Source organism: Lichenostomus cassidix, chromosome 4A, assembly GCF_008360975.1.
Source record: "Lichenostomus cassidix isolate B80296 chromosome 4A, HeHo_3.0, whole genome shotgun sequence".
NCBI classification, from domain to species: domain Eukaryota; kingdom Metazoa; phylum Chordata; class Aves; order Passeriformes; family Meliphagidae; genus Lichenostomus; species Lichenostomus cassidix.
The window spans coordinates 832052-850008 of record NC_139485.1 but is presented as its reverse complement, the minus strand read 5'-3'; the positions used below and the strand labels follow the sequence as shown (position 1 = coordinate 850008).

The 17957-nt window shown below is 57.3% G+C and overlaps 1 protein-coding gene across 5 annotated transcripts; it reads right to left on the bottom strand.

Moving 5' to 3' along the window:
- Positions 1-1227: 1227 nt before the first annotated feature.
- SPRY3 (sprouty RTK signaling antagonist 3) lies at positions 1228-13545 on the bottom strand. 5 transcript variants are annotated; one of them, XM_085059968.1, is made up of 2 exons: positions 13440-13545; positions 1228-7863 (listed from the first exon to the last, which is right to left on the bottom strand). In XM_085059968.1, the coding sequence occupies exon 2, from the start codon at positions 7814-7816 to the stop codon at positions 6902-6904; it is 915 nt and encodes a 304-aa protein (XP_084916094.1). In that variant the 5' UTR covers positions 7817-7863; positions 13440-13545; the 3' UTR covers positions 1228-6901. The 5 variants fall into 5 exon arrangements, with proteins under 5 accessions (XP_084916094.1, XP_084916093.1, XP_084916097.1 ...); XM_085059967.1 differs by lacking the exon at positions 13440-13545 and adding an exon at positions 11552-11948; XM_085059971.1 differs by lacking the exon at positions 13440-13545 and adding an exon at positions 11827-11941.
- Between the last annotated feature and the right edge of the window lie 4412 nt (positions 13546-17957).

Genomic DNA, 17957 nt, shown 5'->3' with positions numbered 1-17957 from the left:
AGATTTGGTGGCATGAGGACAGGGAAGGCTTGGGAAGGTGGCACTGTAGGCACCAACAGGGCTCTAACACAGTTAACAGAAAGCTGCACATCTGGGAATGAAAGTGGTTGGCTCTGTCCAAAAAAGAGGGACGTTGGCACTGAAAGGAGCCAATGGGTGACAAATGGCCCAGAGCCATCTTTTGTTTGAAAAGCAGGGGAAGAGTGAGTCACAGCAGGGATTGGACTCACATCTGTGCTCCAGAGCCCTCAGGCAGATCCTGGATGCTGGGGATGAGGCATTGGAACGGATTTTGGAAAGCAGGCTCCAGTACCAGCGACGCCACAGACAGGGGAAATCAGGGAAACAGCCCGGGGAAAGGGTTTCTGGCGGGAGACATGGAGAATGCGTGGGTTTAATTCAGCATAGGGGCTGGGAAGGCTCTGCAGCACAGATCTGGCCTACGGAAACCATCCTAGGAGAGGACTCTTGAAGAGAGAGGAAACGGGTTCAGCCCGAGCCGAGGGGTAGAAGCTAAAGTCAACAAAATAAAGAGGAATAAGGGGGGGTGCCACCAACCATGGGATTGATCAGCCACCAAATCTGTGTGAAAGGACCTCATGCTCTGGAGGTGCTGGGATAAAGCTCCACCAGCTGTGTGAGAGAAGAGCAGAGAGCCCCTCAAGCTGAGCAGAATCTGGGCTCTGCAGGGGCAGGGCTTTGGGATCCACAGCTCTGTGATGTGCACAGAGAGCAGAGGCACCAGCCTGGCCCACCAACTGCTGGGCTGTGGCCCAAATTCCTCCTCGTTTGGGCTAAATCCACCTCCGAGGCACCTTCAGCAGCTGGTGGGGAAGAAGCCAGGCTGCAGCTGCAGCTCCAGCTCCTCCTGCAGAAGACATCCATGGCCCTGTGGCATCACCCCTTCTCTTCTGGCAGTAAGAAGTGCCTAGGAATCTCTGTGGAATTACTGAAAGACCTCAAGAACTCAGGGGGTTCTTACCTAAGTCACCCCCTCTTTGCTCCTGCCCTTTGCCACTGGAGCCAGCCCTTCCGCAGGGATCTGGGACAGCTGCAGCAGGGAACCCACACTGGATTTTGGAGGTTTGAGCATCACAAGGCTCCCAGGGGAGATTTCATGGAGCTCAGGATGATCCCCCCCGCTCCCAGCCCATACCCAGCCATCCAGCACCCCAGGCAGAACATGAGCTGTGCCCCAGACACCACGGAGACAAGAACGAAGCCACGTTCAAAATTAATATATATTTTTATTGAATAGTTGCTCTAAGTGGGCTTGTGAAGCCACCCATAGAATCACTTCTTTCACCTCAGCAGTGGTTCTGTAACAGTTATCAGCTTTGCAAGAGAAGAAAACCAAACAGAAGAGGGTGCAGTAAAATAAATAGGTTATTTTTTTCCTTATCTTTAAAATAAACTTTTCAAATAAATACTTTGGTTTTTTTATTTTTTTCCCTTAAAAGGTACAAGAGTATTGTCAAAAAAACCAGCCATCAGGTTATAAACATATATTATACCTTATAGAAAGGAACTGGAATGGAGAGAGCTGGGGAGGGATCTTTACACGCTGTACAGAAGGGCTGTGTACCCAGAAACTCAGGATGAGAGCCTTGGAATCCTGGGATGGGGCTCTCCTGTGGAGCCCAGGGTGATCTTCCAAGGAGAGCTTTGTGCTGAGGACATCTGGGGAGGAGGAGGATGCAGAGCCCCTGCCAGGAGAGCATCCCAATGGAATGGGGAAAAAGGGACAAGGAGGGGACCAGCTGGGCTTGGGCCGACCCCGGGACAGAGGGTGTGGAACCTCCTCTCCCAGCCCAGCTCTCTGGGGTGGGGTTGGTCTGGCTCGTGTTGAAGCCCTGTGGGTGCAGCAGCAGAGGGACCCAGCGCCACCTCCCTCACACATTCCTGCTGTCCCCGAGGAGTGTGACCTCTTCCCATTCATCCAACATCCCCCACCCCTGCAGTGCCTCTCCAAGGAATGCCGGGAGAATGCCCTAAAGGGGATCCTTCTGCAATGTCATCCCAAGCAGGAGAACAGATCCCACATCCCAGCTCCCAACGTGACTCCAGGAGGGTTTGCAAGAGATCCTGGTGCTCACAGAGAAATCCCCCAAAGCAAACGGAGCCCCAAGAGGTCCCAGCTCAGGTTTGGCCCACCTGGACCAGTGAGCACTCCATGGGCTCCACGGGCTCCTTGGAGGAGCCAGGCCTGAGCCGGATCCTGTTAAAGACCAAGGATGAGCTTTGGGGTGGAGGTCGGCCCTTATCACATTCCTGTCACAAACATTCGACCTTCCAGTGCCTGAACACCTCCCAGCTTTCTCCAGCCTCAAAACACCCCAGAGACAGAGGGACCGTGGGGGTCTGGGAATGGTGAGTTTGGGGCACAGTCAGCTCCTTCCCTGTGCACCTCCCCTCAACCCCAGCTCACCCCTCTACCACACTTCAGAGCCACTCCTGATCTCTTATTCCAGGCTTTGGCATCTTTTGATCAATGGCATTTGCCCTCCAATCTTTGGGGTCACTCCTGCAGATGGCGAGGAGTGAACTCAGAGGGACTTTATGGGAATCTGAGAGTCACAAAGAGCTTCCTCCTGTTCTCTGAGGCACTGGTGCTTCTCAAGGATGGATGGACAGCAGCCCAAGGACCTCTTTGGCCCTTCCAGCAGGAGGGATTGGCAGGGTGGAATGGGAGGGACACTCCAGCCTGGCCCCTTCAACACCTCCCCACCAGTGCTGGGACTGATTTGCCAGTGGGGAAAGAGGAGAGTGGGACCAAGAGAAGCCTTGGAGGAAGCAAACAACATCAGGGGCTCTTGCATGGATGGAGCTTTGGACTTCTGGGTGGGAAAGGAGGGTCTGGATGGAGAGCAGAGCAGAGGGAGCTCAGGTCCTGCTCAGCAGCTCCTTCTTCCTGCTCCTTTGGCACCTGAATTGCTTTCCCTGCCTAAATCTGCCCCAGCCCTGCACATTCCCTGGCAAAAGCAAGACAACAACCCAGGAACATTCCCTCACAACGCAGATCCATCCCTGTGGGAGAGCAGAGGGCTCCACATGTGACGCTCCCAAAAGAAAACCAAAAAAGACACGTCAGGACAGAGAGAAAGCCCAACTGCCGGGACAAGCAGCTGCAAACAAACACCCCGAGCAGATGGGATCTGACTCACGGAGGGTGGGGCAGGAAAGGGGCTCCCAACCCCAACCAGAACCAGGGCCTTCTCTGCAGGCAAACCAAACTGCCTGGCAGCCAGAGGTGGGGACAGAGCAGGATGGATCTGGTCAGAGGATGTCAGGAAAAGCTTGGGAAAAGAATCTGAGGCTGCCCACAGTCTTCCTCACCACAGAGGAGCTCGGTGAACCAGAGCTTTGGGTTCTTCTCCTTAGAGAGCTTTGGTGCTTCCCAACCTCTCCTGACTGCTGAAAGCGAGGAAGGGAAATGTGCTGAGGACCCCCAGATGGAGTGGAGAGCAGGAATTCCAGGTAAAGCCACCTGCCACTGTGAGCAGGGCAGAGAGAATAGGCTGAACTCCTCCAGCCCCTGCAGGTCCTGGACATGGCTTCGTGTCTGCCCCAGTGAAAACAAAGCCCTGCTCCGGTCCAACAGCCCTCAGTGCCCAGCTGGGGCTCTCCTCCCCTCCACTTTCTACAATCTTGGAATCATTTCTGCTGGAAAAGCCCTCTGAGTCCAAACATTAGACTACTAATATTTGGACTACTGAGTCCAAACATTAACCCAGCACTGCCAAGCCACCACTAAACTGTGTCCCCAAGTGCCACACCTCCACAGCTTTTAAATCCTTCCCCTTTCTATCTGTCCAGTATTTCATAAAATGTATCTCCCCGGTTTGTCATTTCGTGGAGAGGAGCCATTCTCAAGCCTTGGCTGTGCTCCTCAGCCTTCGCCAGGCTGTGGCACCATTCCCTGGTAGGAAGGGAGCTTCTGCACTGACCCAAAAAAAGCCCATTAGGTAGAAGGCTCCTGGCAGTCCTGGCCTCACCCCAGCTCCTGAAGGTAACTGTGCTGCAGCAGCCATGCCAAGCAGAGCTGGCTCTGGGGAGCTGATCCATGGGCAGCCTTCTCCTCATCCCCCAGCTCCAGCACCTGGGGGAGGTCACCCCGCGCTCGCATGACTTGGGAGGCCGTGAAAATGATGAAGCTTCACATGTTGAGTCATTCCACCATCAGGAGAGGAAGCAATGAATTGCAAAGATACAGAGGTGGTAACTAAATTTACAAGTGGGATCCGTTTAAAAAGGAGGAGGAAAAAAAATCAAAGTAGAGCAAGTTGGAAAATTCTGTTCATTAGTTTTCTTTAGAAAGTTTCAATGAACTGTTTCACATTCTCATTCAAGGGAGACAGTTCTTCCAACCCGCAGGGAAAAAGGGACCTTTTCTCCCTAAAAATGCTTTCTGGTTTTTATGAAGAAGGAATTTAATCAGCACCAATAGAAGAGTGAACTGAGCCTTCCAAGGGAAGGAGACTCCTGGTGGAAGTGTCTCCCTACAACATTGCCTGGAAGTAGGGAGCCAAGCAATTATTGACATATGGACAAACATATTTGCAATGTATTTTTATTTGCTGCAATGGGGATGTGGCCTGGTCTTAGAGGCATTCACACACCTACAGGGCATCCTCCAAGAAGGTCATGGCCTTAAAATCCAAATGATTCCAGAGTCCAGGCGGGACTCCAGGTTGCACAATGCACAGATGGGGTTCTGTCCTTTCCTAATGCCAAGAGATCCCTCTGTATCCCAGAGCATCATCCTGAGATACCCACAGATCTTTCCACATTCCCCCTCAGGCTCTGGGTGAAATCAGAGAGAGGATTTCACTGATGTCCATAACATTCTACACCACAAACTTCCCACCAGGGATGGGATTCATCCCCCCTTCCCCAGGGAACCTCGAGTTCAATGTCTGGGTGCCATTTGAGTCAAGGGAGCCAGGCACTGCCAGCACAGGATTTAATGAATAATGCTTCCAAGCGGGATGAATCACTCCCTGGAACCACTTTTCCCCGCAACACAGGGAGCTTGGATCCACCACGATTTTTAGAAAGCGAATGGATGGAAAGGAATGCCACAGTGTGATTCCACCTCTGCCTCACCTCACAGCCAGCACTGAATCCCACCCTCCCTGCAGAGCAGACCCCCTAGACAGACAATCTGTACACCTCCCTTTCCCCCTCTCCTGATGGCCTAGGAACCAAAGGTCTGGGATTAGCAATAAACTGACTGGGGAATCATCTTTTCCAGCATGTGCAAGTGCACCAGGAAGCCAAACCTTGTACCTGGCACCGTTCACAGCAGTATCATGAATATTATTAGTAATAGACCTACCCATCCTAATGTTATATTTATATATACAAAAATAGATCCACGGAACTCTACAGAAAGAGGTGGCCGGGAGGAGGCGACGGATGAGGCCCAGAAGCTGGGTCTGGGAGAAGCCAAGGGATGTGTTGCATATATTTCTCCAGGGGAACCATTCCCTTCTCTCTGTGCTCTCACACTTGGGAGGGGGGACAGTCAGGCAGAGCCGAACTCCAGGACACCATTCCAGCTCCAAACTCCCCCAGACAACACCAGTGGGGTCACAACCAGGAGCTGGCACCACATGGAGATGGGGCTGAATCCAGGACCACCAGGATTCTCCCAGCCACAGCAACCAGTTGGGCTTATTATGATCCCAGCAAGGAAACACAGAGCCCTGACCCGGATTCCAGTGTCCGTCTGCTCTGCAGATGGCCCAGCCCCAGGGCTTGCTCCAGCCCCGTTCCCAGTTGTCCACGGGTGGCAGAACCCCCTCAGCAAGGCGAGGACTCAAAGGAAACTTTGTGGGGAGGGAAGGCCAGGGTCCCCAATTTCGACACCCCCTCCTGCTCTCCATTTCCTCCAGCCCAAAGCAGGGTGACAGAAGCCCCCACTGGGGAGTCCCTGGAGCCGTGGCTGCTCACAGTTGGCTTTGCCATTTTTTTTAAAGTGAATTCAGTGCTGGTGGAAGGTACCAGATCGGGGTTCAAGCATGGAGCTGGTGCTTGTGGCATCTGCTGGGTGGTGGGATGGAGCCAGGCAGCAGCTCCCACCCCAGGCAGCCCTCCAAGGCCTGGAGAAATGAATGGCAATTTCCAAGCAGCTCCTTGTTCTCAGCCAAATCCCAGGGGGGACCTTCCCTTGCTGCAGTCGGGCAGGAGCGAGTGGGCTGGGCTGCCTCCGATAGCTCCTTCCCCTGCCAGAAGGTTTCTAAAGCTTCCCACACCTTCTCTTCCTCTTTGAGACAGAAAAACACAGTGCCACCTCATTTTGGAGGTTGCTCACTTCTCCCAGCGGCTTCCAAGCCTGGAGGCAAGCCACTGCCACTGGTGAGACCCCTCGGCACCCCAGCCCCATGGGTAAAGGGACCTATGGCCACCTGAGAGGAGAAAGACCAGCCACAGAAAGTGCTGGAGAGGGAGAGTGAGAGGAGGAAGTCTGGGTCCCGAGGGGCTCCTGCACAGGGATGCATTGACCCCATGGATAAGGACCACATTGTGGGGCAGCTCCTAAACCTGCAGAGTCCTGAGGAGTCTCAAGTCACCCGTCCCATGGGGCAGAGTTTCAAGGAGCCTGTGGGTCACCTTTCCCTGTGGGATACAGCCAGGAGGCCACCCTCATCTCGCTCTCGTGTCCCTCTCCCGCATGTGCAAAACCACTGTTACCCCCAGCTCAGTGCCGGCTCACCCGGCCAGGGTGTCCCAAAGCCCGAGGGACTCCCGAGTCACCCGTCTCAATCCCAGAAGGTGATGGTGGGTAAGGGAGAGCACTGCAGAGCGGAGGGAGCCGAGGGAGGAGGGGGATGGAGGGAAGAAGAGGAGGAGGAGGGGGAGGAAGAGGAGCAAAGCCCGCTTCTCCTCCTCGGGAGGGTCATACCGGCTTGTCCAGCGTTTTGGGGAAGGGCGTGGCGCTGGAGGAGGAGATCTTTCTGCAGACCGTGTTGGTCTGGCTCTGGCAGCGGCAGCCGGGGCGTTTCAGGCCGTCATAACCCCGCTGGCAAAGTTTGAGGCACCCCAGGGTGGGAAAGTAGCAGCAGAGGCAGGGCATGAGGAGGGACAGGAAGCTCATGGCAGCCCAGCGGGCACAGCAGGAGCCCGGCCCGCAGGAGCAGGGGTCGTCGGCGCAGGTGTCCTCGTCGTCGGTGGAGCAGTGGTAGAAGAGCCCCTTGACGCAGCAGAGGCAGGTCCCGTAGTCGAGGAGGCTCTCGGCGGAGCAGAGGCAGCGCTGGTTGCAGAGCCAGCAGGAGGGCAGGCTGCGGGCGGCCGTGCACCGAGCGCACTTGCAGCGGCCGCACGTCTCGCACAGCAGCAGGTGCCCGTGAGCCGCGGGCTTCTCCGCGCCCTTCAGCGGCGACTCCTCCGCCTTCAGCTCGCCGCCGCGGGGCTGCGTCCGGACCAGCGAGTGCCCGGAGTGCGACGGCGTCAGGCTGCTCAGCAGGCGCTGGTCGGAGGCCGTGGTGCTCTGCGACACCGAGCTGGCCGTGCTGGAGTGGCTCAGGTGCGGCTGCGAAGGTGGCATCTGGTGCTGTTGGCTGTGGCTGCGGTGCAGGTCCTGGAAGGTGGAAGACGCCAGGCGGTCCTGGGACCACTCCTGCTTGTGCGGGGGCTGGGACAGCGAGGGGTTGGAGCGGGCTTGCTGGAAGCACGCCGCCGGCCTCTCCACGTAGTTGTTGCTGGCACGGATGGAGCGGATTTGGTCGATGGACAGGACCTGCTGGAAGTCCTCGGCGGGTGGGTCCATGGTCTCGTCACAGCTGAGTTCAGCCACGCTGGAAGAGAGCTGCATTTCCAGGAGCCGGGAGACCCTGCGGCATCAGGGCACATCTAAAAATCCTAAAGGATGGGGCAAGAAGAGAAAAAAAATATTCCTGTCACGTGATCCATCCATGTAAATCATTGAATCACAGGCTGATTTGGGATGGAAGGGACCTTAAAGCTCGTCTCATTCCAGCCCCGTGCCATGGGCATGGACACCTTCCACTGGACCAAAGGGGGACACACAGGCTGGCTGGAGAACTCCAGATGAAAAGATTTCCAACAATCAGACCCAGAGAATTTCTGTGCCTGGGAACACTTAGGCTGGACACATCCCAAGGGAAGGGCTATCGGATCTGCCCCTCGACCCCGGTGGGCACAGCCTCTCCCCGTGCTTTTGAGCCTCTCGTGTCCTTCCAGAGGATTTCCCACCCCTCACCAGCACCTCCTTCTCCTTCGCCAGGGACACAGGCCGGCTCTTTCCAGAGGAGGGGAAATGGGAAGTGATGGTGATTTATCCAGAGGCATGACAGAGCTGGGAACGGCGTCTCCCTCAGAGCAGGGGCCTCGCGCTACTTTGGGGGTTCCCAGCACACCCCAAGCAACCTCCAGCTGCCATTCCCTGCACACAGGGAGCACTGGGATGGGGAATCTGAACACAGTTCACTTTAGACAGCAGCAGTCACAAGTTAGAATAATGGAATCTTAAAGGTTGGAAAAGCCCTCTAAGATCAGTATCTCCAACCATCAACCCAGCACCACCACCATGTTCACCACTCAGCCATGTCCTCAAGTGCCACATCCAGTTTTTTGAACACTTCCAGGGATAAGCTTGCAACTAATGAGCCCCACACTTGGCCAAGGACAAGACTGTCCCACAGACTCCAAGTCCTGGTGGACTGCAGCATGCTGTTGCCCCATCCCCAGCCCAGGAGCCAATTTACCCCCATCAGGAGCACCGGGAAGGGTAGGTTTCCCTTCAAACCTCTCACAGACATGAGGGAAGGCAGCCTTGGCACAGGCAAACCCTGTCATGCCCCTCACATCACCCTGCTGTGCCCTTTGCTGTTGTTTTTAGGAAATGGCACTTCCTGAGTGGCAGTGCTGGCAGCAGAGTCTGCCACGTCCTGGAACATCAGCATCACTGAGGGCTGTGGGATGGGGCAGGGAGGACCCCATGTCCCACCACTCCCCTTCCTAGCAAGTTTGACCCCAGGGCACCAGCTCCATCTCCAAACCCTCGTTTGCCAGACCTCATCAGGGAGAACCCTTGGTGGGGCTGGGAGTGGAAAGGAACCTGCAGGCACAGGGAGCCACGGGACAGCTCCTGGCCTTGGGAATGAGGGAGACACAAACCTCCTGCCCTGGGCACCTGCACACGGAGCTGCCCAGGAGTGCCCAGAGGATGGACACCACTTGTTCCATGCCAGAGCCCAGCCAGGAGCTTCCCCCCCAGCACTTCCAGCCCAGATTTCCGTATGGGGTACGTGCTTCCCGTGCACTGCCAGCTTCCCCGGGACAAAGCCATTCTCCGCTGGCAGATCACAGCAGTGATCCCTCAGTGACACGGATATTGTCGCGGTGCCCGGGCCCGCAGGAAGACGCTGTTCCAGGAGGAAGCTCCCTCCGGCGTTGCCCACGCTCAGCAGGACGGGGCGGCCGCCGCTTTCAAGTAGGTGAAGGGGCCACAGGTAGAATCTGCTCATGCAGCAGAGAGAGGCAGAAGGAAGATTGATTTTCATTAGCTAGGCTGACCTTGAGGAGCAGGGAAAAGCAAAGGCAACTTACTTTGACTGTTCAAGCAAGATCTCGTCTCTCCCATCCCCCTCCCCGGAAAGAAAAGGCAACTGATCTGCTCAGATTTGGGGTTTTCCTCCTTCCATGCAATTCCCCAAGTGGGGAGATGCAGACAGTGAGGAGTCGCTCGCCCAGGACACCCACAAGTGATTTGGGTACCCATTTCTTTTACAGCAATACCAAGGTGAATTAGGAGGGCACAGCTGATCCGGGGAAGGTTTGTGAGCACCCTGCTGGGATGGGAACAGGCCAGAAGCAAAGCTCTCATGGCTGTCACCTGCTGCCACTGAGCTCCTCACCTGCGAGGGTCTTACTAAAGCACAGGCTGGGGACCTGAAGCCTCTTGGACCCCTGAAGAGGGATGACCCATCTCAGCTTGCAGCTGCAACCATGCAGAGGGGAGCAGGGAGCAGCCTCGGTGCATTCCCATGTCCCTCATGACCCAGATCCTGTTGGGGTGGGATCATCCAGGGGACGATGCTCGTTCCACCCTGGGAGAAGCTGCTCACACCTGGGTCTCCATCCCCGCTCACCTGCGGTCAATACTTTGGGCATTCAGACTTGGCCAGTGAGACCCCATGAGGGCCTTGAACCATGGGGAGCCCCACAGAGAGAGACCCCGCAGAGGGTCCTGCTGCCATGGAGCCAGTGGAGCTGGGAGATAAAGGGCAGCCAAAGGGATGGCTCAGAACAGGTACCCCCAATCCTCTGAACACCTGGAGCTCAGGAGGCACGAGGAGACCCCTGAGCTGGGCTGAGGTGGGAGAAACACTGTGAGGAGGAACTGAGCCCCGGGGACAGGGAGAAAGAGGAGCTGGCCATCAGCTGTACTGGACACTCCAGACCTGGGGTTAGGGCTCAGATACACATCTTGGGAAAGATAGATCCTGGGAGCACCCCCAGCACTGGATCAGGGCCCGAATGACCCCAGACCTGTGATTCCCAGATACAGGGATCACACATGGACCTGGAGTCGCTGGCTAGGGTGAGGCAAATGGAACCAAGGGGAACTGAACAGAGGGTCTGTGGGTTCTCCAGAAGGACTGAATGACCAGAGCTGGGACCCCACTTCCTCCTACCCCACCCCAGGATAGCCCAATGCCCTCCACTCACTCCCAGCCCTCCCTGCTCCAGCCTGATTCCAGGGCTGCCACTAGTCCCTGTTCCACCCCCACTGGACTCAGCATCCCCGGGGCTTTGCTGCACCCCTCCCTGCCTACCTGCCCGGTTGAGGGGCCCCGGAGCAGTGTCCCCCCAGCCTCCTCCTCCTCCTCCTCACACCCTGCCTGCCAGGCGGGCATGCCAGCCCCGGAAACCGGGCAAGCTTTATGGCCACCACCAGCCCCAAACATATAAAGTTCGTGTGATAATGGGCCAGAGGAGGGATCGTAAAAGCAAATGATTTACAGGCTGGAGGTGGCTGCGAGCCGGGGGCAAGTGGCTCAGGGCTCCAGGTGGGAGAAAAGGAACCCCCTCAGCCTGTCTATGGTGCTGCAGGGTAGAGCGGGGTGCAGGGGGAGGCTGAGCCCCCAGCCCCACTCGTCACGGAGCCCACGCGGGGCTCGCAGCCGCGGTCCCGCAGCCCCTCCACGCTCACACAGCCCCCGCGTCTCCAGGACCCCCGAGCACTGCTGCGCCAGCAGCCTGCTCGTGTGCGGGACAGCCCACGCGTGACTCTGACCCACACGCAGCCCCCAGCCCCACCACGCGTGTGCAGGACCCCAACCCCCACCGCACGGAACCGCAGCTTCCTTGCACACTCACAGCCCGTGCGCATCCAGAGACCCCGCGTCCCTTCGGGAACAGCCCACGCGTGTCCAGGACCCCCATCCCCGCTATTCACGCGTGCCCAGGACCGCCGCCCGCTCGACCTACGCGCGTCCTCCCGCCGCGCACCCCACCCGCGTCCGCTCCGCCGCGTTCCGCCGCCGTCCCGTAGCCCACGCGTGTCCGCGCCGGGCGGACTCACCCCGCAGCCGCCGCCGCCGGTCCATCCGCCCGCGGAGCCCGAGCGCGGCGGGGGCAGCCCCGGGGCGGGCAGCGGGGCAGCCCCGGCCCCGCAGCCGAGCCCCGCGCCGCGGGCAGCGGGAGCGGCGGGGGGGGGCCCGCGCTCGGTGGGAACGGGAGGCTGGGAGGAGGGAGGAGGAGGAGGGATGGAGGGAGGAGGGAGGGACCTGGCGCTGCCCGGGAGCATCGCGCTCCCCCTCGCTCTGCGCTGCCTTCCCGGAGCTCTTAACGCTTTACCCAAGTGGCGTCATCCCGCTGAAATGGACTCGGCCCATTAGCGGCCCCGCAGAGCCCCGCAGCGCTCCCCAGGCGCCGCTGCCGCCCAGCCCCGCCGCGGGATGCTCAGCCGCTATTTAAACGCTTCCGTCTGCGCCGGGCTCCGCGGCCCTTCCTGCGCCCCTCGGGATGGCCCTCCCGCCCCTCGGGCCGGCGTTCCCCGTGCACCCACCGGGACAGCCCACCTCGGAGACACACAGCGGTGTCACGGGATGGGTCGGGGTCAGTGTGACGCCGTGGGCAGGTCGCGCGGGGTTGGGCTGCAAAGAGCCGGGAGCGACTCTCGGGATCTGTCACCTTGGGTTTGATCCGTAAATCGCTGCGAAACAGGCGCGGTCACCTCACAAAATCATGGAAAAGGTGGAAAAGACCTCTAAGGTCATCGAGTGCGACCTTCTCCCAGCTCACCCCTCCCCAGGGACAACCCAGGTGCCATCCACCTCTGATACTTCCCAAAAGTCCAAACCCACACCTGAATTAGCTCCTGTAAGAGATACTCAGGCAGAGAGGCTGGAAAGCGACTTTTTCACACTGAGACCCACAGAACCGGCCCATGCACATGTACTCTCCCAGAAACAAAAAGCTTGGACTCAGGGTCCAAGCAGGACCTGGGTCTCTCATCCCAAAGGTTTTCTCAAGTCGCTGCATGCTCCCTCCTTGCTGCTTTCTCTGGCTCAGGAGCACCAGGGATCTTTGTGACACCCCTCAGCCCATTTATAAGTAAATTGCATCTGGTTTGACAGTCCCAAAGACAGAAGGCCACCCTGATAACACTGGACATCACCTATGGACCACACCAGAGCCCCCACCCTGCCTCCAATTCCTCTCAACGCTTCCACAGGATGGTCACCCATCCTTCCTGCGAGTGCTCACCAGATGAGCAAAGCGTCATCCCCAGCTCACAGAGGGCTCAAAACCTGTCTCAGACGTGAAGCTGAAGCCATCAAGCCCTCAGCCACCCCGGCCACATCCCCAGCAGCCAAGGACCCCCCTGGGGCAGGCAGGTTCCCAGGCTCGATGGCAAGCACGGTCTGACTGTGTGAGAGCAGGATGGGGACAGAGGGGAGGAGAAGGACCGGGAATAAGGGTGATAAATCTGGCACATCGCGGCTGTGGCAGATGGGGACAAACCGGGATGATCCCACAGACCTCAGGGGTCCTCTCCCAGCTGATGCCAGCAGAAGCACTGGAATCCTGCCCAGCTGGGGCCAGTGACTCCACTCCCCGGCACGGTGCCCAGCTGAGCCTTTCCAGCTTAATTTGAGGCATTTCTAGGCTGAGCATTTCTCCATCTCCACGGGATCCCACCAGGGATGCTCCTCCAGGAGTTTCTCCAAGAAGAACGAGTCCCTGACAGCATCCCTCAGCATTCGCTCCAGCTCAGAGCCTTCAGGCTGAATCCCTCTGCACTCCCGCCGGCCCCTCCTCTTCTCCCCATCACTCTCAGCTCCGTCTTTAAAGGCACAGAAAGGATCCAGGTTGCCCAATTCCCAGCCAGTTGGCTGGGAGCACCTGACTCCTGGGAGCACGTGTGATCTCCTGCCTTTCTCCCAGCCCAAATCTCTCACTCCCACCTTGAGGTGCCGGTGATTCAGGCTTCCCTCGCTGGCTCACAGCATCCCAGCGTAGCCTGCGTCGTGCTCAGCCGGCGCCTCTTTATTCCTCATTCGCTGCCGAGGGAGGGCCAAAAAGGCATGAATGCAGAGCTCCCGGGAGGAGTGGGAGGGTGGGAAACGCAGGGAGAATAGCAGCCTCCCGGTGAGTTATTGACCAAAGCATCGCTGAAGAGGAGGGCTGGGAACCCGAGTGCTTTTGCAAAGCAGGAAAGTTTAGAGCCTCCCCCAAAGGAAGGGTCTGGGATGGAGCCCCCCTGGTTTGAGGAGTTTTGGCTGTTGGGAGAGGGATGTGGTTCCCCCAGATGAGCTGTGGCAGAGGAAGGTGTGAGACTTGTGTAGGTTTCTGGCCACCTCTCCCCGTGTGGGGTGTGTGGGAGCAGGGATTGAACAGCTCTCCCACAGCCCACACTGTGCCCCACGCTCTGCTCAGCCCCAGCCTGCAACCCACCCCAGCTCCTCAGCTCACCTTTGGCATTGGCTCCACTCCTCATGCCAGTGGAAATCCATCACCTTTAAGCCTTTGAACGCCCCTGGGCTCCTGCCCAAAGGGATAGGGAGAAGCAGCTCCTGGGTGTCCCATTTATATTTGAGGCTGTCAGTGTGTGTCCTGCCTGGGCAGCTGAGAGCACCGAGACACCAACATCGAGATGGACATGCTGGGGCTCCCAACCCCAGCTGAGCCTGCTGAGCAGGGCCCCAGCTCCAGTTGCATATCCCTGCATTTGGAATACCCCCATCCCCAGCAATCCCCACAGATCATGAGCAATTCCTCCCCTCTTTGCTCTTCCCATTCCCCCTGCACACCCCCAACACCCCCAAAAACATGGGGAGTCACTCGCTTTCCTTTCCCTTCCCAAAAAGTGTCTCTACATCCAAACCTTGGTCACAAATCCAAAGGAGCTCAGTCTGGAGCATGGAGAACTTAGCTGAGATTTTAAAACGATCAGGAAAGCTCATCACCGTTTTCCACAAGGATTTTCTAGCCATCTCTGAGCCTGACCAGCTCCACCCCTGCTTGTACCCACAGTCAGACAATTCACCCGTGGGAATCAGCCCTGGAGTGGGCAGGAGAGCAGGATATCCCAGGGCAAGGCTGCAGCTGCCTGATCTCTCCTGCTGCTGTTTGCCAAGCTTGGGCTCAGAGGGAGGGTAATTCACCTCCAGTTAAAGACAATGCAGGGGAGGGAGAAAAAAAAGAGAGAGGAAAAAGAGAACATGCGATTCCCCTGATTAAATCAGCCAGAAACAAGGAGGTGCTGGTGCCCTCTAATTTGGAGATTCACAGATTTTAGGGCCAGAAGGGACCATGATGCTCATCTAGCCTGACAGTCTGTATTATGTAAAAGCCACTTGAAGCCAGACAGTGCCACGAGCTTTTCGGAAGCAACAGCCAGCACTGGGGAGCTTATTAAAGGACTGTGATTCTCCTGAGGTGAGGGACATGTGGCTCTCAGCACGCTGTGAGAGGAGGAGGCCAGGTACACCCACCCGGCCGGGCTTCGGCTGAACAGACGGCAGCGCTGGGGGAGAGGAAACATCATTTCCCTTCCCTGTCATGCAGCTCCTTCTCACAGAAAGAGGGATAAGCGAGGAAAAAACCAACCCCTTCCTTGTGTTTTCCTTTTGAATGCTCCCTAATCCCTGGAAAGGAAACAGGGATCCTGGCCCTGAGCTGTTTCTTGCCTGCTTTGGGGTCAAACCCCACGGTTTGCAGTGTAGCCACCAGAGCTGAGTCTGCCTCTCCGGGAGCCGAATCCGGAGCTCCGAGCTCAGCCTGCAGCACCCGGACGTGTAGTCATTGACTGCAATGAGAGTTTCCCTCTGAAGATGGAGCCAGGCAGCATAAAACATCAATAAAGCGCTCAGGATGCGTCCCTTAATGAGAAGAGATTGTAACACGCTGCCAGAGCCTGCCAGAGCTGCCCATTCTGTCGGGAGAGAGGAGCAGATCCTGCTGGGGAAGTGTTAAGTGGGTCCTGCTGACTCATTGATGCAGATGGTTCCGGCCCCGCGCCGAGCAGGAGCAGCGTCTCCAGGGGCTCTCCAGCGCCCGCCCGGAGTGAGCAGGGATCCGGCACCTCATCCCAGCCCGAGGGGGACAAGAGGACGGGGGTAACGATTTCCCATGTCATGATTTCCCAGGTCCCGTTGTGTACAGTGAGCACCAAGTACTGGCTGTCCCTGTGCATCATCACCATGAGGGTGGGGAGGCACTGGCACAGGTGCCCAGAGAAGCTGTGGCTGCCCCTGGATGCCTGGAAGTGTCCAAAGCCAGCTGGGATAGGGCTTGGAGCAATCTGGATAGCGGAAGGTGTCCCTGCAGGGGATTGAAACTAGGGGATCTTTAATGTGCCTTCCAACCCAAATCATTCCATGATCCATGGGCTCCCCGCACTTCCACAGCAGCTCTCTTTTTACAGAACACGTTTGTCCTGACGAGGTCTCTGCCCAAAGCCACATCCCCTTTCCAACAGAGAAACCAGATGTGACTTGAGCAGTGTTGGCTCCAAAGGTGAGACCACAATCCTGAGCTGCTGGGGAACCTGAGCAGGGTGGGGGAAGAGACACTGAGATGTCAATGGATGGGCAATACAAACCTTTCCTTGCTGGGAAATTGTTAACTCCCTCTTCCAGCTCCCTAGGAGGTGTCTGGCCACTGTTGTGCCCATGGTACAGCTCTGAGCTGGATCCCACCCAAAACACACTGCTACATTCCCATTACATTGGGCAATCAAGTGACGAAGGGCTTGCACTCTCCAGACCCTGAATGTCCCCAAAAAGCCCTTGGAACACTGGTCCCTTTGCCAAGTCACACCCTGCCTCTGCAAGACACATTTCTCACCCAGCCTTGTGTCTTTGTGGCACCTTCAGCCCTGCCTTGATAGGGACTTGATGCTCCCATAGTGTCTTTTCTGTCCCCAAGCCCTCAGAGCCTTCTCTCTCCCTGGATTCTCTGCCCTATGCTCCCCGTGATGCTCAGGCAGTTTCTGATCTTTCCTGGGAGCAGTCACCACCCACTGTTTCAAGTCTCCTTCAGGCTTTCCAGCGATCTCAGACTGAAGTCCACTACAGGTACGAGGTATCCCTGTGCACCAAGTGTTCCATGTGTATCAGGGATCCCACATACATCAGGTATCCCTGTACACCAGGGGCCCAACATGTACCATGTGTACCAGGCATCCCATATACATTAGATATCCCATAAATCCCAGGCATCCCATGTGTACCAGGCAGCCCATATACTTCAGGTATCCCATAACACCAGGTATCCCATGTACACCAGCGATCCTTCCTGCTGATGCTCCAGGCTGCTCAGCTCTCCCCAGACCATCCATCCTCCAGCTCTCCCAACCCTTGCTTCCTCCCAGGCCCACTCAGCTGTCCCGAGCATCCTCCCTCACCTGGGCACCACCCTTCCCGCTCCCACACCCCATGGAGCAAACCCCGCTCTCCAGGGATGGATGGGGTGAGCTGGGAGGAGGCAGCTCCCCCTGTGCCTTCAGCATTTCAAGTCCCCGTTTCAATGTCACTTTAACTCGAGCACGCGTGTGCCGGGGAGCAGGGCTCCGTATTAAATTGCCAAGCTGGTCACATGCTGCTGGGATTTGGCCGTAGCTAAGCAGCACCGCCCCCGCAGTCACTTTTTTGGCTGGTGACTCCTCTGCTCGGCGTAAGGCAGAGCCAGCGAAGAATAGGAGAAACTGGAGGGGGAAGGAAAAAAAATTAAATAAATAAATAAGAAAAAACCAGGCGAGTCATTGTGAATGTCAGGAGCTCCTCGGCTGCGGGTGTGACAGTGATCCTCCCCCTCCAAACTTGCTCCGGGTGAGAGCCAAAGAGAGGATTTCATTAGGATCTGGTAGCAGGCTATTTTCAGAGCTGACATCCTACCCACGGCTAAAAATAGCTGGTCCCCTCCACGCAAACCAGGGTTTCTGTTCTTTCAAACTTTAATAAATCCCAGTGAAGCCCAGACCCTTTCTCCCCACACTTGGCTCCCTTCCTTGCCCTGTTCCCTTCCATCATTCCTTGCCCTCCCTATTCTCCATCACTCATTTCCCAGGTGTCCCCTTCACTCCGGTGCGGTTGCTGGTACCAGAGCGGAGATGGAGATGTCCCTATGGCAGGGCTGGGGAGCTCAGGGCTGGGGTCACCTCCTTCCCAAAAACAGCATCCTGCACCCAACTCAGGGGCTCTGGGAGGCCAGGCAGGCAGAGAGGGCTTGAGCCCCCCAAGAGGCTGCCAGGCTCTGGCAGGGAGTCTCAAGCATCCCTCTGGAGTCTCGAGCATCCCTCTGGAGCCCAGGATGCTCCAGGGAGGCACCACCTGCTGCCCCAGGGTATCACCCCCACCAAAGGAAGCTGCTTCACTTTGGTGCCTGATGCTCACGTGGAAATGATCCCTGGATCATTCCAAGATCATGGAAAAGATCCCAGGGCCCTTGGCTGGGCTGGGCTCAGGGGGCCCCAGCATGAA

Bases quoted from the DNA above. Each gene is read 5' to 3' on its own strand.
- SPRY3 (XM_085059968.1), bottom strand. From the start codon at position 7,816: ATGCAGCTCTCTTCCAGCGTGGCTGAACTCAGCTGTGACGAGACCATG.